Below are 24,607 nucleotides of genomic sequence, written 5' to 3' on the forward strand. Positions count from 1 at the left end.
GAGGTAACGATGTACAATGGGGAGGGGGAAATCCCGGGCAATCAATCAAAGTCTCACCCGCAGCCAGCTCATCATATTACTCCGAATATGCATACCCCTCAACCTTCATTCGCCGCAGATACATGATCAAACCATACTTGACGTTGAAACCAGCCGAAACCAGTCCGAAAATATACGCTAAGCAGCGTAGCTCAGGAAGGGCACGCGGAGAAAATTATTTAGTGAACTTCAACAACTAGTTGTTGAAAAAATGAATTACCAATTATTTGTTGAATTTTAACAACTAATTAATTGAAATTCAGAAAAGATTTTTCAATTTCTTCTAATCAATTTTGATTACCAAACTAGATGGTGAGGGTGCATATACATTTGAAAGCAATCCCGCAATCATTTATATATTTGTATTTATTTTGCCAATCGATCAATGTTTCCCCTAGAGGAAATTTTCGATTCTAGTGAAACCTGAAATTTCATGATTTTATTCGATAAAAATTTCCAAAAAGTTTACCGGAAATTTCAGACAAAAATTTTTAACATCCAAATAGCCCACACGAATTACCCTCACGACACATCAGATCCATTTTGGGACACCCTGTATACACAACTAAATTTCCATTCCCGATGTATTCAATAAATCTCATTGTTTGATTCAACAATACATAAATCCTTTTATATTAATCAAACTGAGAGCCAGCGTTGTGAATGCGTGCAACTGCATTGATGGCACGTTTTTTAGTGTCTGTGGTACTGGAACTGGCCAGTAAAAAACTTTTCACATGCTTCCGTTCATAGTCTGGACGCGCAATCATTCACGTTGGAAAATGTTACATATTCAGCGTAACTGTTCCACAACAACAGAAACATTAAAGGCGAACGTTGCAAGTACTTGATTTTTTTGTTTCGCCAGATTTATGTTGTGACGTAGCCGACCATGGGTTGAGGGCGTGCAATGAAACTTGAAAAAAAGTGTGTGAAGAGGACGTGAATTCGGCTGGCGTTGGACATCCTCTCGTGAAATATAGAGTACGTCGCGTATTTTTTATTCTACCTTTTTCCAGTGGAGAGTATGTAGCCGCAGAGGTCGTCAAGGGGATGCAGAAGACTTCCAGGACGCTGAATGGTTTTTATGACCATCGATGTGTTTACATAAAAATGTAGAACATCGTGAATGGTAACAGCCGCACAGAGAAAAAACTTCAGGAAAAATTATGTTGCAGTTCACATGATTGCGTGCACAGATGGAAAGGATTAGGTATTGTTAATGAATGGATTTGGTTGCACGGAGAGAAATGTTCAGTAAAAATTACGGAACTCACAATTCGCTCACCGATTACGGAATCGACTCCGAAAATTCAAGTGACGGTGTTGTAATTTTTCACGGGAGATTCGGATAAAAATGACGGAACGCTCTGGAAAAATTCCGTGATAGTTCCGTAAAATTTCCTACAACCACATAAATTACGGAAAGGATACGTAATTTTTATTGATTGTTTTTCCCACATTCGTTAACCAGAAAATGACACTGAATTAAATTTAACGGAAAAAAGTCTATATGAAACTTCAAGTTTCCCTGAAAATTCAAGGAAATTTCTGATTTTTCAGTTGAAGAACCATGAAGATTCCGAAATTTCCATGACTTTTCAATGTAAACATGATAATTCAATAAGAAAGTGCTCTGAAATTTCAAAAAATTGAAAATTCAAGGACATTTTTGCTTGAGTTTTCCCAATTTCCATTAATTTTCATGGAATAATTCAACTAAAATTTAAGAATGTTCTACACCCTTTCTGCCAAAATTCACGTTTTTTTAATTTTTCTGGCAAACTTATGATGGAATTGACGTGAAAAAATATAACGTTTTTGCGTTTTGTCATTATTTAATGACTGACGAAATTTTAAGGTGGTGCGAACATTTTCCTGCGTTTTCTCTAAACTTTTAAAAAGAATCACAAAACTGTAGAAAAAACGCATGAAAATTATCGCACCACTACGCAACTTCGTGAGCCATTAAAGAATGACAAACCACAAAATCGTTATATTTTTTCACGTCACTCCCATCGATAATTTGCCAGAAAAATGAAAACAACGTCAATTTTGGCTAAAAGGGTGTCGAACATCCTTAAAATTTCCATAACTTTTCCACGAAAACCACGAATTGTCAATGGTAAAATTCCCAGAAATTTCAATGAAACCGTCACTTGTTTCATATTTCAAGACTAAAGCCTGGAAACTTCAGTGAAATTTTTTTAACAGTGCATTAACAAACATTCATTTGGTCATATTCAACTCTACTATTCGTTAATAGCTAACGAATCTCGTTTGCAATAAATGAATCAGACTATCAGTGCAAGTAAGGCGCCATTTTCGTTGATATGTGGGGCAAAATCGACGGGACAGGCCTATTCGGCGCCAGAGAAGCCGCGCTAGAACGATGGCGCCAGCAAGTCACGCACCCCAAAATCGATTGGGGTCATCATTTTCACTGTTTAGCATATCCCATCATATATCAAAAGTCGCTGAATGGGTCCTAAACTTTACGGAGCACCTTCGTCTTATGGGGAGACTGCGGGGAGTTTGAAAGTCTTTTTTAGAGATAGAAACCTATTGCGGCTTTTGATATATGATGGGACGCGTTAAGAACTGAGAAAAATTATGATTACAATCGATTTTATCCCTTACCAAGTGTTTCAATGTTCATCCGACTGAAACATATAATGAAGGGTAGGGCAAAACGGACCACTGACAGAAAATTGATAATTTTTTATAATTGATAATTAATATTTTTTCCATTAGGAAACAAAAAAGTGTTGAAAATTTGCAATTTAGAATACCGAAATTCAATTTTTTTTTCTGTTTAGTTTAGTATGTATAATATAATATAATATTACATGATATATAATATAATATTTATACTATATATTGTAGTCTGTATATGTTATTTACTTTAATTTAATGTCATGACTAATCTATTTTTTGTTGTTTATTATAACAATATTCTTAAAAAGAAAGGTTTTTTTTAAAAATTTTTATAATTATATTATAGCATACTATATATGCTATACTATTTTTTTAATTTATTTCCGTATGTATACCCAGAGATTAGATAGATCAATTCCCATAGATTTAAATTTCATAGAATACAATAGAAAAATACAAAAATACAAAAGGTTCATTTAAACGATGGTAAAAGAGATATACACTATACTATATTATTTATAATATATTATAATATATTATATGATAGTATAATGCTAAAGAAAGAACACGTTGGGCGGAATAGATTGGCTTCAAAAAACGTTACATTGGATTTTTTATTAGAGTGATACCGGAACATTAAACACAGCTTTTGCACAATTAGTAAATTTTTTTTTTATTTTTATTTAAGCTTACGGAAACCTACAAGTTTATAAAGCTGTAAAAGTAAATGTATATTTATATATACATATATACATGTATGAACATCAGGTGTGTTTTACGTTATACAAATATTTTTGGTTCTTGGTCTTGATGTTGAGATTCGGAATTTGTTTACTATATGTTAAGATCACATTTTACTAAGAATTTGTCTATTATTACGATTAGTAAATAATAATCTGAATTGTCCTGCACGTTACATTTGTAAATAAATCGGAGAATAAACTTGTAAAATGAAACTTGTCGAGCTAAAAGTCACATCTCGCACCGATACTCGACGAAATAACTCGTATAAATGTCACACGAGTGAGCCAAAAGTGCTTTCAGACTCTTCAATATTCGTTGACTGAATCGACTCGGAAATGAATGGAGTTACCCACGTAATCTAACACATGTGCAGAACTTTATGTGCATGTACACAACACAGAGGAGCCAACGTCGAAAACAGGGTTGGCATCTAATTGACCCAAACGCTCACGGAATTTCCCGGCGAGTGGAGCTAAGCACCACGTGACCTTGCACGTAGACGACAGTCGTATAATCGAGTTAATGGGATGAAATTAATTTTTTTTCAGCAATGTTCCTCGGCCACGCTATTTTACGGTCCGTTTACGTCGGAATTCGGAATCCCAGATTTTTGCAATCAATGGAGAGGGATGTTCTCATTATCTCGGTGATTATCTTGATTATGAGGGCTTCCGGGAGAAATTATCCGCATTGTTGAATATTTTTGAGTGGAATTTCTGGTACATGGTTAGAAATTTTGCGAAATTTAAGCAACAGATGCATTTGGATTTTCAGTATTGGGAACTTGAATTCAGTTTCAGACTAAATTGCTCATGGAATTCCTGATTCATCTCGGAAATTCAATAAAATTAAATTTTTCATGATGAATGATCATTGAACTTTCAATGACAATTTGTATTTTCACACCTATCGCGGAAATTAAGCATTATGTTCCATTGAATTTTCAAAGGATCGAAAATTCAAGAGATATGTTGTCTGAATGTTCACGATTTTCAGTAATTTTCATTGTCGTATGAACCTGAGAAATCTAATTTCATTGAATATTCAAGAAAACTGACTGATTTACCAATTACAAGATCAATGGAAATTCCATGTAAATTATTCGTTGTTAAAAATTTCAAGATTTTTTACTTGAAATTTCAAGAGTAAATTTCTAACAGTGTAATTTAAAATTCAGAGTTTGACGGAAAATTTGATAGACACTTGAGAATTTTCCACTGAAATTTCCGGGAAAGTCTTGGAAATTTGTAATAAGTGACAATTTTGTCATTGAAAATTCATAACTTCATGGAGAAATCCGTGGGAACTGTAAATTTCAGGTAATTTTTCCGGAAGAATTAGTGACAAATCAGGAAAATTCCAAGAAATCTTTCCTTTAATTCCCGATTCCCTAAAATTCATGTCATTCAGAGAATTTTAAATGAATTCCCTGAAAATGGAAGGAAATTGTGCAGTGAATATTGATTTTTACTTGAAAATTCATGTAAATTGTGGGCTTTCACTTGAATTTTCGGAAAAAATTATAATTCCACTGACTTCTTCCCCTTAAATCGAACTCAAAATCTTTTTCCGAAAACGGAAAAATCTCCGTAAGAGCCCATGTACCAGAAGCAACTTCAATCGTTAATCACTTGAAAAGGAAATCTGAAAAAATTCTAGAAAAATTCATAGACAATTCAATTGTGATTATAAAAATCTATATAAATTCCAGATGAATGTCATTATTTACTTTTTCGCAGGAAGCACCTAAAGTCGCGTTCACATCGCTCTCCAGAAAATTCCTACAGAGAAAAAAAAATTCTAATATCTGAAACATATTTTCTTGAGACAAGATGACCAGTTTTCAATGAATATCTCGGAATCTAAGGAAGATAGCAAAATTTTGATAATAACCTTTTTTGAAGAGCCGATTGAGAGCTCCAACAAATGTAATTACAAAAACTTCGCTATCTCCCTTAGATTCGGAAATATTCCTCAAAAACTCAACTGGGAGATGAGTCGACTTAATAACCGTTTTACCACTTCGCTACTGACTTGTAAAAACGGTCTCCTGCTGAGTTTCATTAATGCTTTCCAATCAAATGATACTTACGGAATAATGAGGAAGTGCCCTACGTGAATTCCGTGGAATTGATGGCGCAAAGATCCGAAGAATAAGAATGAATGATTCAATTAAACTATTTCGTCTAAATTGGACAGAATGACGCAATCGATGAGAATTCAGCGCATTACGCGCTCTTGATCGCTCTAGTGTCAAGTTCAAATGACACTTAGAATCCCCTTGACAATCATACTTACAATTAACCAATTGACCGATCGATTATCCGCTAGGAGTGATATAGGAATGATATTCGTGAATGGAGGCTTCGCCGCGGGGAGTGAAATGATTGCCTACTGCGGGGTAAAAAGAGAATGTTCAAATTGATATGGCAGAGAAGTGATACGTGGGACGTTTATGCGGAAATAAATGTGCCAATAATACCGCCATCAAGGCCGGATTGCCACATTACCCGCAATTTCACCGAAAATTTCGCTCGCTCATTTGCGTAATCAATATTAATTTGGCGCCACGCTGTAATGGAAATGTCGGGAATTGTTGTGCTCCATTCATGGCTAAATGTGTCTTTATGACTAACCGGAATTTTATCATTTTTTATTAAAATTCAGCGGTTAAGACGAGCGAAAAAATGGGCGAGTGTTGAATGGCGTTATCCGTTCGAGCCGAATTATTCATGACACGAAGAGCGGATTTTTTGTAGATCATATGTACTATGGTGTTATCTCAAGAAGACTAACAAAGAGTTAAGTTGGTACAAACGAAAGAAATTATTTCGACCGTATGAATTGAATATCCTATATTATGCCCGGGCTTATGCCGTGTGGCTCGAATTTTTTCATTTGTGCATTGATAATTATTCAATTGTTTCCCTCCTATAGAGACTGCATGCTGCTTTCCACACTGAGAAAAAAAATTCTAATGTCTGAAATATATTTTCTTGAGACAATTTATTTTTCTTCAATTGTTTAATTCTCCCAGGCATTTCACTTGAGCATGATTTTGTCGCAGATGAAGTCACTCAAATCGCGTAGAAGAATCGTCAATCGTCAAGTATTTATTGTTTATTGAGGGAAGAATATATAAAAAAAATATATGGAACATATATTGTATAAATTTTTTTATATATAAAAAAATTGAACCCATAATAATTAATTTAATAATTAATTAATTATTGAACAATAATTAATAATAATAATAACAATAAATTTAATTAAAATCTACTATTTAATTTTAATTAAATTAATATTTCATTAAAATTAAATATAATTTAGTTAAAAAATTAATCATCATTTTTTTATACAAATTGGACCAATTGAATATATTTTTTTACATATTTTTCAAAAGGTAATTTTTCAGAAACATCCATTTTTCATTTCACAATACGAACTGAATAATTTCAACTAATCCAAATCAGATATTAATTTTCGACCAGTATTCTTCCCTAATACATTGTCATTCTTAACATAAACAAAAACACAATAATATTTTCATGTGAGAGGTAGAATGTTAATGGATTGACTCAAAACTTCATACTAATTCGCTAATTCATCGTACTTCTATAAATCGATGAGTAAAAAATCCGGTGTGGACTTTCTGGGACACCGATTGGTCTTGAATTAACACCAGATTTTACATGCGATGTCCTATGGTGCGGTGTAATTTTAACACCGCAACTCCACCCCAAAAACAGCGTGGACTGATGGTGACACCGATCTGTGTCAATTTAACATCAAATTTTTTACAGTGTAGCCTCAAACTAGTTTAAAATATTTTCACCACACTATCTGTCAAACACCATCTACAGTGTGAAGAAATCACGTTCATCATTCGGCCGAAAACAACTTTTATTAGCCTAATGACGTAATCTACCATCTCATCGCGACTAATTCTAAAATCCCGTCTAAAATTACATTTTTGACGTTCCAGACATTAGAATGAGCGCTCATTGGGGGCAGTTGACTGATTGTATGCTTTTCCGACACCTATTTTTGGAGTAGAACGGTAGTTTCTACCCAGCATTTTTTTAAAATCCAGACTCTTTAAAATTACGTGAATACAGTAGCTTCAATTAAATATTCTATTCATAATTTTTCATTCATCCAAAAATATTGAATGCGCGGGGTATCGAGCGCGTGGCAGGCAGTGATCAGTCGACAATCATCACGGACGAAAAAATTTAATAGAAAAACCTATCGAATTTGTTAGAAAATTCTACTGAATTTCTATTGAACTGTTCTATTAATTTTTGGCCGATTCTATTGAAACGTTCAATAGAAAATATTCTGTAGAAAAAGTCAACAGAATTCAATTTTTCTATACAACTTATTCTATTGAGATATTTTCTATAAAATTTTCTCGGCTCAAATTTTCTAAGTTTCTTCGTTTGATTTTCTTGATGAGAAGAAAAGAAAAATAGAATGAAAAAGCTTGGAAAATTTGGGTCGAGAAAATTCTACAGAAAATATATGAAAACAATAAGTTGTATAGAAAAATCGAATTCTGTCAACTTTTTCTATTGAATTTTTCCTATTGAACATGTCAATAGAATCACCCAAAAACTAATAGAAATTTCAATAGAAATTCAATAGAATTTTCTAACGAATTCGATAGGTTCTTCTATTAAATTTTTTCGTGCGTGATTAAATTTGTAATATTATAAGAATTTGCATCTTTCTATTACTATGATTTTATTATCTAAATTTTAATAAAATTATCATCACAAACTGTTCAATGGGACCCAAGGCCTAAACTACAGACATCCAACTCTCCCTCGAATCCCTGCAAACTCGAATTTTTCAATTTCTCCCCTACATTTTGGACGTAAAAAACCACCAGTTCTCTCAACATTTTTCCCGGCCGGAGACTTCGTTAATATCCAACCGTCTCATCATACGACTGCCGCAAGAAAGGGAAAAATTACAAGACGGAAATAAGTACATTCTGTCATGCGCAATCATGCCCGCAATCATCTCTAATCGTCCTCAACCATTTCAGGACGCTCCGCACTTCAGTCTAGGACGAATACCCGCTCGATTCGCATTCACCTGCGTTATTCGTAATTCCGTAAACATCTCATTCGACCACGCGCACGCTACGTCCCGGAGTGCCAGTGGTTTGGATCTACCGCCGGCGCAGACCGCGTCTTCCCCACTCAACTCACAACAGACTCGACCGGTGGACTTGACCGTTCGCCTTGGATTTTCATTCAGTACCGATACACTCGTCGTGAATCATAGATCCCACGTAAACATCGTCAACTGGATAATCACCTCACCCCAACCAAACGCAAAGAAAATTACCCATTATAATCCCAAAAACCGAAAAATTAAAACTTCTACAAAAAACTTCCCCAAAAATGTTGCCCTTCAAAGTGAACATCAGACTAGTGTCAGAGGATTTCAACCCGCCCTCTTGAGCCATCAAACTTGGAACACCCCCCAAAGTGGAAAGTTATAAATGTGACAAGAGTGACACGCTTGAGTGAATTTGCCTGAAACAATGGAGTCCACCCCCTTTCCCACAGACTACCTCCCCGCCCTAGGGAATAGAACGGAGTATCCGGCAACTGAGGAATCCCTCCTTGGATTCACAGAGTCGTCATTTGGCCACACAACCCGTCGCGACCCCCTGTACCTAGTGATTCCCGTGACGATAATCTACCTCTCAATATTCTTGACCGGAACAATAGGCAATGTAAGCACGTGCATCGTCATAGCACGCAACAAGTCAATGCACACGGCAACGAATTACTATCTGTTTAGCCTTGCCGTGTCAGACCTGTTGCTCCTCATATCGGGCTTACCTGCCGAGGTGTATCTCGTCTGGTCCAAGTACCCCTACATATTTGGCGAGGGCTTCTGTGTGCTGAGGGGTCTTGCTGCCGAATGCTCAACAAATGCCAGTGTATTAACGATAACAGCATTCACTGTTGAACGTTATGTAGCGATATGCCATCCCTTTTTGTCCCACACAATGTCCAAACTGTCGAGAGCGATAAGGCTGATTCTGGTGATATGGCTCATTGCTCTGTGCTTCGCTATACCGCAAGCCCTCCAGTTTGGAATTCTCCAGATGCCTAATGAGGATCCGGACTTTATCATCTGCACGCTGAAGAATGCTTTCATTCAGCATTCCTTCGAATTGTCCACTCTGCTGTTCTTTATTGTGCCTATGATACTCATCACTGTGCTCTACGCTCTCATTGGACTCAAGCTGAGGAAAACTAATATCATGAAGAAGACCAACATGCGCTCGCAGAGGGGTGGCCCGGCCAACAAGAGATTAAGAGACTGCAGACATCACACGGGAAAATCGTCGAGGAGGGTTCTCAAGATGCTTGGTGAGTGATTTATGGGGGTAGTTTATTATTTAGGGTCTGGAAATCTTCATTGGCGGTAGCATGAGAAATGGCTTGAACTAGAAGTGCAAGGACTACATGGAAAAAATATCCTCGGTATATGTAATTTCCAAATGGATTCTCAGTCGGTATTGGGATGGATCCATTGATCCAGTCTCTGGATGATAGTGTACGTCAAGTTGGTGACTCGAAGAGAAGAGGAGAAGGGAGAGGAAAGGAAAAGAAAAACGTGACACAATTGTACTGCGACGAAGTGCAAGTTTGGGGCCTCTCAAACCTCCACCTCGTGTGGTGACTCGGAGCAGTCCTCAGAGTGAGGAGCTCAATGGCCTCCCAGCATCTTCAAACTGCTGAGGAGGTTGCTGGTGGCAATAATAATTCAAAAATCCCGAAAGAATGTCCCAAAATACGACTGATTGCCCCTTGAAACCCACTAATAATTCGCAAAACCCACAATTACCAGCCGAATGGACGAATCCGCGGAGAAAGAACGTATGAAAATACTTCCCTGAGTGCTCCTCGTGATTATTACTCGATCTCAATTAAATTCGGACGGCGCGTCGTCAGTACATGCCGTCTCTTATAGACGCAACGTACGACATTTCAATGCGAGGAAGTCTCCGGAATATTATTCAGGAACTGAGGATAAAAATTTTGAAATTTTATCTCCATTACTCAACAGAAATGGTAATTTTTTTCTGACCCAGTGGGCTGAGCAACGCTGCGCCCATTATGATTATTTCCATTCAAATAATCGAAAATAAAGGGAAAAATCGATTCAGCCATGTGAAGGACTTGAATTAATAGCTTTGATCCCTCACTTCCATGATTTATGCCGAAAGTTTCTCATGATTCAGCTCTTCTCCTAGCCTTGTCCTTAATCGTGCGATAACTGGTGCCCTCATCGTAATTGACAAAGTGAGATGAGTCGACTATTGCGTTTTATGATGCCAACGCAAAAGCCAAATTGGCCTAGGAAAGCGGGGGGTGGTACACTTTTTTTTCGTGTAGGCGCGAGACATGACGTCTTGTCGACCTTTGACGGTAGATCTGAAGTTCTGTCACGATCTGGGGGTTCAATGGCACTATAGAAAATATTGGAGTGGGAAAACGTAATAAGTAGGATGAGACGTATCTGGTAAATATGGTGTTTTGGAATCAAGGGATTTCGAGAAAAATGACTACTTGTTTGTTCTACAGCTTGAGAATTTTCTGTAAGACTGATCCTGCACCTTTCTCACAATCATCCATTTTGCTGAGTTAATTCCGAAGTTAACGCGATGAGATGAATCATTCTCTGAGCCCATTCTTAGCTTGCCTGGTCACGCGGCTACTATTTTTCATAGCTAAAGTCGTGTGGTGGATTCAGTTGAACCATATCTCGGGGAAATCCGCTCAATCAGCACGCCAGAAGTTAATTTTAGTGTAGTCGATTAGGGCTCACAAGTTCGATAGACGGAGAGATAAGTTTGGGGGAAATTATTCGACAGTTTTTGCAGGTGTTACATGATGGATTTTTTCTTCACTTCTGTCACGGAGTTCATTTTGTTTATTTATTTATCCATTCATACATATCAAACTTTTTTTCACATTATTCACCATAATTTTAATATTGGCTCATATTCCAGGGTCATATTTGAGCCGCGCGTTAGTAATAATCTTAATCCTTCCATCGGGGGATCCTAGTGAGGAATTAATGTCTGAAAATCACTTCTTGTAACATTACGCTTAGGGAAGAAACGTGACCGTGTGAAGTTTGATCGAGATGGTGCATGGGTTAGACACTCAAGATATTGAAAAAAAAACCACGAGCCATTTACTTTAGACTATGGAGAATGTATCGCCGGCGAGAACAATTAGGGGACCGGGCCATATAGGCGTGATATCTTCGATTGATTTTCGAATTGCTCTAAAAAAAATTTGACCGCCATTACGAGTCGAGCAACGCGACAACACCGCACAACAGCTGATCGAGGTCGGTAAGGTCGGTGACGATAATTCAGTGCTGGAAGCATATGGACACGTATAACACACACAAACATTCATCTCACTGTTACAACCCCACTACTAGCCGAAGCGTGCGACGTTGCCCGATCAAAATTCGACTGTTACCACTGCAGTCACAAGTCCTCCATTATCTATGAACAGTTTCTTTAATTATTGTTTTGAGACCGGAAAAGTACGCCATAACACTTCTAATTTGATGAGAAAAATAATTTGTAACATGAATGATTGATTTAGTCAATTTTATTTTTATTTTCTACTGAGTTGTTCACTTGATAGGTCAAACATCCTCAAGGAATTCAACTCAATATTCAATTCGTGAGAACATCCGCAAATTGCGTTCAATGCGACGGACGGAAAGCTCAATTTAAACATCGGCTTTATTCGAGAAAATGACATTCCATTCATTTATATGGATTTCACGAACAGAAATAACTACTTCAAAAAATCTGATGCAATTATCCGCCTTTTGTTCGTGTTTTTTGCTTGACAGATTCTATGTCATCGTAAATCATCCACGGAATAACGAGGATCTCGACGGGTTTTAAAGTTGATTTTGCAGCTTCGAGTTGATAATAGGATGAATCGATAATTACTACCAGAGAGTTTATGTTGTGAGAGACTCCCGATTTGATTAAATTCACCCGCATCGGGAAGGCACGTGTAGGAACTTCCAAGTTGTGGCTTCATTACAGGTGAAAAACCAAAGGCATGTTGGAGGATAACCCACGATCGATCATTGAACGCGTGAACATGGAAGAGAAATTGGATAAATTGTAGTCGGCCTTCATCCGCACACAATCGATCATCAGTAATTTTATTGTTCTGACGTTCAATGGTCGATACGTAAGGATTAAAGAATCAATGGCAAGTGATGGAGCATGATTTTCTAGGCAACAATTGATTTTTGGAGAAACTGTACACCCAAAAAAAACGTACTTCTGATCAGTAGCAAAAGTACTTGTACCCAGTACCAAGGGGTTTCTGGGGAAAAGGCACATTTTTGTACTTCCTCGAAGTTACAAAACAACGTGATGCAAGTATCATGCGTCAAGTACCTGTGGATTGGTGAGAAGTACCTCAGTACTTGTTACAAGTATTTTGTTACTTGGGACAATTAAGAAAATTACTTGTACTGAGTACCTGGCTGGTTCTTTTCAAAAGTACCAAATAAACTCAATATAGGTTGAGTGTAAGAACTCAAAAATGTTTTTCTCCCTCTTCTAAAAACCGAATTTCGTCAAAAATTCAAAAATCCAAATAATTCCCGTTTTGTGAGTAATAAAATTGAAAAGAAATTGAAAATAATTTTTCGAAGCCTTTTAAATGTTGATACCAACATAAAACAAAAATCTCAACAAAATTGAAATTTTGTAGGTTGGAAAGCATGCCAATAATTCTCGAAAGCATCCATAAAAATCGCAATCTATTGATTTTTTCCTACAAAATATCTTCTGCTGAACATTTCTATTTACGAAAATGCGTAAGAAAGCCCATTCTATCCGGTAATAATATTCACTTTTTTCAATAAAGTAATCAATTGGAAGTACTGAAATTAAGTCCTAAAAGTACTTAAGAGAAGTTGAACAATTACTTTTCACTAGTACCTTTGGTACTTGTGAAAAGTACTAAAAGTACTGGCAGTAAGTGGTGATACTACTTCCTCCCAGTGCCATTTCTAATCGATCGACAGATGTGGTACTTCACCCAAGGACACAAAATGTACTTGGGACGAGTATTTTTAGAACTTTTCAGAAGTGAACTTTCCCCAAGTACCGGTTTGTACTGGTGTACTGATGAGAAGTAATTTTTTTTTGGGTGTATAGGGACCCAGACAACTCTGAGGGTATTGGGAAATTTCCGAGAAAAAAACTCGCCTCTATTTTGGGGATTTGACTGAGAAACACAGGAATACACTCCGCTCGGCCTCATTTCCTCACCCTTATCAATGGGCACTCATTTTCCCCCGAGATTTTCCGGGAAAAGTTATTTGTCTCCACTTCCCGAAACCTAACAACCCTCGCCATGGTCATTTACTGCGAAATGGAGCCTTGTTGATGGGATTAAGGAAGCGTATTCATGCAGTTATCTCCCTCACTTCTGGATTATTCCACTTAGCGAGAGAATGTGCTTCGTGGAAAATCTAATTCTCTCGAACAAATGAGGTTACATTATTCTTTCCCTGATTCGCCTCGTCAACGACCCTATTTTCAATTCAGATGGCGAAACGAGTCAAGTCAAACACGAAATTTTTCTCAATGAGGTGATCATCCGACAAATTAATGACTCCAAGATTTTTCTCTGGCCATTGGATTCAGTATGATTTTACACATTACCTTCCATTTTTATTTCTATTTTTAGAGTCTTCTAGTAGGTGAATTATCAATTTGAACATAAATTTCATAAGAGCCCGTGTATAAGGAAAAGTTAGTTTATTCATTTCTGCCGAGACTATTGCGATTCATTTTTTTTTCACGTTAGAAAAGTTAGTTTTCCATGTTCTGCTGTCAGCCGAAAAATGACAGAATTTTCCTTGGCCATGAAAAAAAACACATTTACCGACAATTTACCGACACTGGCTAAAGATCATTAATGATTGACGCACAGTAAAAAATCCAGAGTGAATTTCGCCTCTGAGCTTACACCAAACGGAGTAAAAAATAAAAATTGACTCCTTACCAAAGTTTGACTCCCGGCAAGAGAGTTAATTTTAACACCAAAATATTTAACCCCTCACACCAGAGACCGAATTTTTTTTTACTGTACGGTCATAATGTTAAAAATCAGTTTACAATATAAATTAATTGTCCAATCAATACTGTGATTAATTGAATTAGTCATTAATTTAGAACGTGGAAGTGAACAACAAAATTTTTAACAATCGACTTCATTCAATTTCAGAGAGACTTTCATAATCAGCAGAGATTTTATTTAACTGTAATTATTCTACCACTCGTTTAACAGATTGAGGATAACAGCACGATTGGAGTAATCTTTCAAACTCAGTACGGTTAATTAGGTGGGATGTCGATGGAGCAAAAAACCCAGCAAAGCTCGAATGCTTGGCCGCTTTCCCGAGTTTTCCACCACTTCGCATTTCCCACCTCTCCTGAAGTTCTGTATCTGCAGGATTTGCTGGCTTGTTTATTGGATAAAACTCGGGCAACAGTTGTGTCCCTTTTTTCCACCCTATTAAACACTCACTGGAGTCGTCAGATTGTTTCTCCCGGGTAAAATTGTTTCCAGCAAACCCCGTGCGACGGAATCAATTGTGAAAGGTTGAAGAAAAACATTAATTTAACAAGGAAGAATGGCGCGACTCGTAATTCGCGTTTTTTCTTTTATTTAATTCTAGTGTTTTGTGAAAACACCAACTGCATTGAGCGTGAAGACAGTCTTAGTATAACGAATTAATTATTAAGGTTTTTTCTCTCGAAATGAAGCTGTGTAATCGTACAAATTGACGGATATTCAAGAATCTTTTACTGTTTGGTACAGAATAAACTATAGATTTTACCATTTTCAATCATCAAATTTGTCAAAAAATGAGAAAAAAAAATTAAGCAACATTTGAAAAAATCGTGAATTATTCAGTGTCATTCAAATTGCATTTTACCCAGAATAACAATTTTTTTAAGCATTCGTTGTTTTCAAAATAAATAATTGAGATTGTTTAAACTTTTTTTTAGGCACAACATTTTGAATATTAATAAATTTGTTACGATTCCGAACAAACGATTCGATTATTTTAAGGTGAAAAATTCATTGTTTATAAATTATTCATAGAAAATACCCATAACTTTCAAAAATTGCGATTTTTTAATTATTACATCAATCTTCCACTAAAAGTAAACATTCTAATTTTTTTCAGATTTTTAAATGTTTTCTAACGGTTCAATATCGAGATTCAAATTCAGCCCTGTAAAGTGTCAATAATACAATCATTGTAAATTGTCCGGACACTTGGGGTCGAATGCGACTCAAAATTAGAAAAACATTTCACTGGAGAAAAAATAGCCAAAGTATTTGGATATCCTTAATAGTAGTACAACTTATACCTCAATTCTTAGAATATAACCCTAATTCTGTGAAAGGTGGCGATCTGGTTCTAGGGGTCCCCCCCCCTCCCCATGGAAAAATATCTCCCTATATTATAAAAATCCAAATCCACTTCGGGTGATGAAAATTTGATTCCCCTAACGACACAGAGAGAAATTTTTGATAAAAATTATCCTACCGTTCTATAAAAGTGTATCATGACTCATCGTTTCCTTATTTCTATCCCGAAATTTAGTAAAAATTAATATATGATGATGAAATTTTATTCTACGTTAGAAAAATTTTATCCTGATAAAAATAAAAATTACGGTGCCGGTAGAGTAAAAATTACTGTACCGATAGGGTAAAATTTACCAACCATTCTAGAATTTTCGTTGTTATCTACATAAAAATTATTGAACTGGAAGGGTAAAATGTATTATGCGTCAGGATAAAATTTCTCTACCGTAGAATAAAATTTGATCATCATATATTAGAATTCAGAGTCACCTAAATCACCATATATTAATGTTTACTAAATTTCGGGATAGAATAATTTTTACCAAAAAGTTCTCTCGGTGTATGCTTGCGCGACTCTTGAATAGCCCCACCTGTCCTTATGTAGAGTTAAAAGGGCCATTACTCCCCGAATTTCCCCCTCAAAACACATATCTCCCATTTGTTGAATTATCCCACATATTTTAGTACCCCCTATTATTTACTCCCATTTGTCTTCCTGCCGCAAGGAATTCGGCCGGCGGTCACTCATGTATGTTATCCCCGGATGAACACAATTCTCAGGGTATTGTTGACACAAGGGGTCGAAAGTGTTCCAACAATATTCACAACTAAGTGGTTATTCTCACTTTACCGAAAAAACATACATTTCCGGGGTGTGAGATGCTATTAGCGAACAGAAATAGTTTTTATTTATAACGTTGTTATACTTATCGATTGAAACAACCCTCGCTCGGAGATTACGCTTAGAAAACAAATGATCAATTTTTTTTTTTTTTTTTTTTTTTTTTTTTTTTTTTTTTTTTTTTTTTTTTTTTTTTTTTTTTTTTTTTTTTTTTTTTTTTTTTTTTTTTTTTTTTTTTTTTTTTTTTTTTTTTTTTTTTTTTTTTTTTTTTTTTTTTTTTTTTTTTTTTTTTTTTTTTTTTTTTTTTTTTTTTTTTTTTTTTTTTTTTTTTTTTTTTTTTTTTTTTTTTTTTTTTTTTTTTTTTTTTTTTTTTTTTTTTTTTTTTTTTTTTTNTATTTTTTTTCTTTGGTGAAAAAAAAAATACATAGGTAATCGCATCACAGTGGAGGCTTTGTATAAGATATCTTAGGGACAGTAGGAGAGTGGAAGTCGCGCGCCCATAGAGAGGAGAAAAATAGGGATCAGCGGGCTTCAAATAAGATACCTCGTTCGTTGCGCCCGGATTCAATGAAATTTTCATTTTTACTGAATGAATATCGATAACTAATCGATTTATGTGTTTAATGTTTTGAATTTGTATCTCCCGCATTCTCTTTTCTCTCTAAACATAACTCCGCGTGATAGAATGGCAACTGACTTTGGGGGATTGTTGGTGGACTCGAGAATAATCACAGGCGAAAAATTACGATTTTTCGATGGGAAAAGGGAAAAAAAATCGATGTATATTCCCATTTCACAATTGCGAAGCTCTAAAAATAGGCGGTAGATTCCTCAAAATGAAGAGTATATCACTCAAAAAGAACTGACATGTCCCTGAAAATCAGAACTTATTTTTTCTCCGTGAGTGTAAATAGAAGTCAACTGGCCATAAAATTTTAATTTCTCTCTATCAGTGTTTGTTGGCAATACACGGGGAAAAAAATATTGTAAAATACGAGATACTTGATAAGAATAAATGTTTATTAAAAGAATTTTGGGGCGAAATAAATAATAAAAAGAAATATAAAAAGACTGACGCGTCCGCGGACTAGAAAACAAGATAAAAGAATACCGGGAAAGAAGGAGACGATCGTACATGAAGTTGGTTGAGAGGGAGGAAAAGGGCAAATACGTAGCAATATACTTGAAGTGAGTATACAGTATCCTTGAATCGAGTATATAATATACTCAATTCAAGAATAATATACTTGAATCAAGTGTATTTTTTTTCCGTGTAGAACTACATCAAATCATCTACTTCAATCGGAATGCAATAGAGTTATCTGTTGATAAATTCAACACCATTCATGAAATTCCTTTTATACAAAAAAAACACTCTAACAACTTACTACAACTGTATTTATTGTGAACGCGAAGGTGACCCCAGCCAGAAGTTGTACGAATGAAAAAAAGCTCCACGTGGTCGCGTATCACGAGAGATTCGGCGAATTCACGAATTTGCATTCAATCCTCATTAGACTAATCGTTTTCTCTTATGAATGAAAAAACCTAAAATTTGCAAGTTACTACGAAGCCTCGTAATGAATCGATAAGGCGTGAATATCATTTCATCACGATCTGGGAAAAGGCCACTCGATTTTTTGTCGAAACGAAGGTGGCGGAAAAAAATAATGGCCGTAATTTGTAAGCTCTTGGCTATCCTGATGATTTATTAGGAACGTTTATTCAGAATAAATTGGCAGAGAAGTCTAGACATTAATACACTTTGATTATTCAAAGATAAAATGATTGAAGTAGTATGAATAAAGTGCAGTTGAGTCGTTGAGTGCAACAAAGAAAAATAATTTTAAAAAGCCGAAAAAAAATTATTCATGATTGATAATTTTCCAATTTTTCTCAATTTCTTCCGTCGATTATTTTTTCAAACAATAATCTCTCGTTTGACTTGGATGCTTCGACAAAATCCGTTATTTCGGGCACGCAGGAACATTAATTATTTATTACAATTAGCGCAAACAGTCGGGGTGTTTTTTTTTATTCTAGCATTCAAACCTGTTGGTTTATTCTGCTTAACAAAAATTTACATCGTATTCAGGTTAATACAGTATCATATAGTACATTCTTCATTCTTACGTAACTTACTTGGGTCTTTATTAAAAGGAAAAAAAAAAAAAAAAAAAAAAAAAAAAAAAAAAAAAAAAAAAAAAAAAAAAAAAAAAAAAAAAAAAAAAAAAAAAAAAAAAAAAAAAAAAAAAAAAAAAAAAAAAAAAAAAAAAAAAAAAAAAAAAAAAAAAAAAAAAAAAAAAAAAAAAAAAAAAAAAAAAAAAAAAAAAAAAAAAAAAAAAAAAAAAAAAAAAAAAAAAAAAAAAAAAAAAAAAAAAAAAAAAAAAAAAAAAAAAAAAAAAAAAAAAAAAAAAAAAAAAAAAAAAAAAAAAAAAAAAAAAAAAAAAAAAAAAAAAAAAAAAAAAAAAAAAAAAAAAAAAAAAAAAAAAAAAAAAAAAAAAAAAAAAAAAAAAAAAAAAAAAAAAAAAAAAAAAAAAAAAAAAAAAAAAAAAAAAAAAAAAAAAAAAAAAAAAAAAAAAAAAAAAAAAAAAAAAAAAAAAAAAAAAAAAAAAAAAAAAAAAAAAAAAAAAAAAAAAAAAAAAAAAAAAAAAAAAAAAAAAAAAAAAAAAAAAAAAAAAAAAAAAAAAAAAAAAAAAAAAAAAAAAAAGGTTGTTATACACTATCGAAATGTATCGAGCCGTGCAGAGATTGATTTTTGAATGCTATTTCGTGCCATAAAATCCAACAGCCAATCAATGGAATTCTGAAATGTAAATCGGCACCGAAATTAATTTTCAGTTGCCCTTTGAAATTGGAAAAGCCATTAAACAATCCAAAAGTGGAATACGAGTTTGGAGGAAACTCTACGTTTCATCGAACTCCTTCAACATTATTCACACCCATTGGAGCTTGTCTACCATCAAATTGAAATGAAATTGCAGAACTACTGTATTGATGTAAAACACTCACAGTCCTGCAGTGGATTAACAACGACGGTAATTCAAACGCATGCTGTTACGTAAAGACCGGAGTTGGGTCACGTTGTACCGAGTGCCTCGGGATTCCGCACATTTGAATTAAATTATTTTTAATAAATCGCTGTGGGAAATAACTCCTGATGACAATTTCAGGTGATTCGGGGCGGGGGGAGTTGTTCTTTAGAGTGAACTCTTTGTCAATTATGGAACTAGAACGGAAATGATCGGTTCTAGAACGAAAGGTTGAGAGGTCTCTTAGGAGTTGATGAAATCGAAAATGAAAAAATTCTTTCATTTTCGCCTGAAAATAATGAAATTCAGGCCCGGGTGTACTATCTTTTGAATGTTATCTGGATTTTTCTTATCTTTCGTAATCCAAAATTGACAATTGAGTGGTACATCATGTAGAAATTCCCAAAAATTATGATAGAATGATAAAAAAATAGAAAAATCTGTGCAGTGTGGGAAAGGATTTACGAAATCAGTCTTTCCCCTGCATGATTTTGGGTGACAGGCCGCCATTTGTCACTGTAAATCAGATACATTTCACAATTTCTTGTTATTCAACTTATTCTGAACATAAATTAAGAATGCTTTTTCAAAAAAATTTGATTATTTATTCATAATTTTTCAAAACTTCTGCATGATGCAGGACTTAATTGACAATTGCAGATGACGAAAGATGAAAAAAAAAACATCGAGATAACGTTCGAAAGATGATATACCCGACCCTTCAAAGGAATTCTCCCGCTGTTGAAAAACTATTCCAGAAATTTGGCGTGAAAAATTTTGAAGATTTTGGATAAGGCTGCAGGAAGAAAAAAATTGGGGAAAAATTACTAAACAAATCTTGGAGTGAATTTCAATTCTAGGTCTTTTGCTTCCGAATGAAAGCGTTGTATTCGTCAAATTCGAAATTTCCAATTTTTTGTGACAGTAATTTTTATTTTTATCAGGATAAAATTTCTCTAACGTAGAATAAAATTTGATAATCGTATATTAATTTTTACTAAATTTCAAAAATCAAAAATTTCTCTCCGTGTAGAATTTCATTAGACCTGTCACTTGATAAATAATCATAAGAAGCACATCGATAATTTTAGCCAACAATGTTCTGCAATGAAATCATGAACTAGGACTCGATCGTCGGCTCAAATTCTTGTAACATTTCACATCTAATTTTTTTTGCTGAATCAGGAAGTTGTAAGAAAATCAGAAAAAAAGAATATGAAATTATATTCCAGACGGACAGATTGATTGCCGGATGGTAACCAATTGCTCACCAGAAAAACATGACATTCTTCTAATTTGCATATTCTTCCTCTCTTTTTTTTCTCTTTTTTTCACTGAAACGTAACGCGAGCGGAATCGCAAGTGCACATTGTCAATTGTTCGTTCCACACATTGGATTTTGAATTATGAATCAGCACTGAATAGTATTGTAATATATAGTCTCAGTTATACGGCTGCGTTTCGACGATAAAAGTCAAATGATGGAAAAAAAAACTCCTCGCTCCAACGGACCCGACACAAACCACAATGCGTGTCTCATCATTTCTGGCCTATCAATTTGCCACGAAATACGGTTTGTCAGATCGGTTCATTATCCTTGGCCGTTTCATGCGGTTTCATTTCAATGTGACGCGAATGGGTATCATTACAGCGTTGGATCAGCCGTAAGTCAACTTTAATGAGCCCGTCTACTGAATTTGGCAGTAACTCCGAGCTCTCCGCCGACGTTCTGTCGAGGTCAGTGTGGAGATTATTGTCGAATTGCACTGAGAGAAAAACAAACACGTTGTCAAACGAGTCTTGTTTGGGCCAACAAAATCGCTAGTTGAAAATTGCCAACAAATAATTTGTTTGGTTCGAATTTGAAAGTCTCAAACATGAATAATTGTTCTGCTTTCGACAGCAACGAAATATTGGGCTCCAGAGGCGGATAATTCACACCAGACGGTGCCTTTTCAGGATGAAAATATCTCATATAGAGGAAAATTTATCGACTAATATTTTATCCCCAAGTTACAAGATTGCTATCATATCATTATTATTGTTTCATTTAAGGGTTCATTTCTTGTCTGTGATTATTAGACAGCCGAAACGAAAAACTACTATCCCTTGTTTCGCATAAAACAAAGATTTCTCGGGAGCAAAATACGTATGGGAGTATCGAATAACGAAGGAGTAGTGCTAGAAATGACATTTCTTGCGTGTACAGAGAATGCAATTTTTTTTGAACTACTGAATCTATTTTTGCGACAAAAATTTTTCATTCCGACGCACTCTCTGCATGTTTGGCAACAAAAAATCCTTTTTTGATCATTTTCAAAAAACTATTTTCTTGGCACAAGTAAGACTTGTTTGAGAACTTTGTCGTTTTTGTCTCTGTGTGGTACCATTTTTCTGGTGCAGTGAGCGAGAAAAATTCGCTCAAGCAAGTAACTGCGTTGCGTAATGATCATAATGTTCAAATCAACTGTTGTCACTGCCCCTTAGCTTTGGGATATACCTTAGTAATATATTTTTCGTGCCAAAAAAACAGCCATTTTTAAATTACTGCAGACAAGATAAATTTACTGAATAATGTTAATTAATTAAAGCGAAAAAATAACAAGAATTAGCTTGGTAACTAAAAAATTATATTTCAGTATTATCAAATATTTTATTCACCATCAATCGAAAAATTTAGCTAATAAATTCTGTATTTTAAATTTGTTAAATATAGTTGAACTTTGAACAATATAACGAGATAATCCTTTTTAATATTGCCAAAATCCAATATTATTGCATATCCCTGTTTACAACTGTCCCCACAACTGACTCATTCGTGTCCACCTGTCCACGATAGGAATTCATATGAATCAAAATAATTCGCAGTCATGAATTTCAAGAAAGTTCTTTCCGATCCGGTTTCTAAGAGAATTGGAAAGAGAGCTGTTTTGTTTGCGACGAACTCGTCTAGAATTCAGTTCTATTATTACGTTGCATAAATTTATTATAAAACATGTTTAACGAGTTTGAGCCCAGGCAAATTAACTGAGACCTTTGTTTGAGTCTCGATCATTCCAAGGTCGGAGTGATGTAAATAACTTGATCGCAAAAACTGAATCGAATCACATATTCGAGCGAGGAAAAAAATTCTCTAAATTGAAAAACGAATGTATTTTCTTCAGGAGTACTGCGCTTCGGCATTTGTATTCACAAGCAACAATGGAATAACTCCATCCTGACATGTGTACATATTTGCGATTTTTTTATTAATTAATTCGCATTCGGCATTCAATTCGCAGGATAACCGAGAGTGATTTATATTTCTGAAATTTTAGTGATGCCGAAATGTAAATATGATCGATTGACGGGATATTTTTCCGCGCTTCGGTGGAAGGGAAGAGTACGACAGTTGAGCGACGTGGAAGCAGTGTAAATATAGATTGAATTTTGATGATTTAAGGCCCGACTGTACTATCTTTCGAACGTTATCTCTATGTTTTTTTCATCTTTCGTCATCTGAAATTGTCAATTAAGTCCTGCATCATGCAGAAGTTTTGAAAAATTATGAATGAATAATAAAAAAAAAGTAGAAAAAATTCTTCATTTTTTCAATGAGCATTTTTAATTTATGTTCAGAATAAGTTGGATAACAAGAAATTGAAAAATGTATCTGATTGATGGATCAATTTCTTACACACATAAAAGTTAAAATTAACTATTAATTTATTTGCTTGACAATTTTTTTATTGGCTGTTTTTTTTGTTTTTTTTGTTTTTTGAATTTTTTTTTGTTTTATGAATTTATTTTTTGCTCATTACAATCAACGACTCAACTGGAGTTTACTTATACTACTTTAAAGTAGTATAAACATCGCTCGAATTTTGAAGATTTAAATCTGAAAGAAATCTACACGAAAGTTCATATAAATAGAAACATTTTGGTTAATTTGTGCCCAATCGGCAGTTTCGTATTATTGGTAATAATTAATTTAGATGTACAAAAGTAACAGAGTCTTACGAGAACTATTGTTGACGAAATTTGATGGAACAATTTCGTACACTCAATAAAATTAGAATTCATAGTAAAAATGTTTAATTTTGAATAATTTTTTTTTGGCTTTTCGAATTTATTTTTCCTCGTTACAATCAACGACTCAACTGGAATTTATTCATACTACTTTAAGTAGTATAAACATATCTGAAATTTTGAAGATTAAAATTTGAAAAAAAATCTACATGAAAGTTGATATAAATAGAAACATTTTGGTTAGTTTACAAAAATAATTGAATACAAAATTTGATGGAACAATTTCGTACACTCAATAAAATTAGAATTCATAGTAAAAATGTTTAATTTTGAATAATTTTTTTTTGGCTTTTTGAATTTATTTTTCCTCGTTCCCATCAACGACTCAACTGGAGTGTATTCATACTACTTTAAGTAGTTTAAGCATATCCCATGTTTTGAATTTAATTTTGTCAGCCGTACGCTTTCATCCAAAATGTCGTATTTTTTCATTTGGTCTCAAAATTACTGTTGAATATAAAAATTTGAAGGTGGCGGGTATGACCCTGCATTCTATTTCTCGTATTAAGAATTACTATGTTCCCACAATAAAAAATAATTTTATATTCTTTTCGTGAGGCTATATCACAGATATATTTTCCTATCCATAATAATTACAATCAAGTCTAGATTGCTTCCAATTATTCCATCACAGAATTGTTCTGATTGGCTAACCAATGATCAAATACCTTTTCCATGAATGAAATGCAATTAGGAGAGGATTCAGAGGAGGGCTTGCAAGGCTGTTTGGACCTCGCGGTCAATGG

The 24,607-nt window shown here is 34.4% G+C and overlaps 1 protein-coding gene across 1 annotated transcript in view; it reads left to right on the top strand.

Moving 5' to 3' along the window:
• The first annotated feature begins 8,998 nt into the window (after nucleotides 1-8,998).
• Nucleotides 8,999-24,607, top strand: part of LOC107041188 (pyrokinin-1 receptor-like) — a 30,068-nt gene continuing 14,459 nt past the window's right edge. Inside the window, exon 1 of the mRNA XM_015261627.1 lies at nucleotides 8,999-9,839. Within this exon, the coding sequence (XP_015117113.1) occupies nucleotides 8,999-9,839 (841 nt within the window). The remainder of the gene's footprint in view (nucleotides 9,840-24,607) is intronic.

This window comes from Diachasma alloeum, unplaced genomic scaffold (assembly GCF_001412515.2).
Source record: "Diachasma alloeum isolate Michigan unplaced genomic scaffold, Dall2.0 Dall_scaffold_00359, whole genome shotgun sequence".
In the NCBI taxonomy this organism is placed as follows: Eukaryota; Metazoa; Arthropoda; class Insecta; order Hymenoptera; family Braconidae; genus Diachasma; species Diachasma alloeum.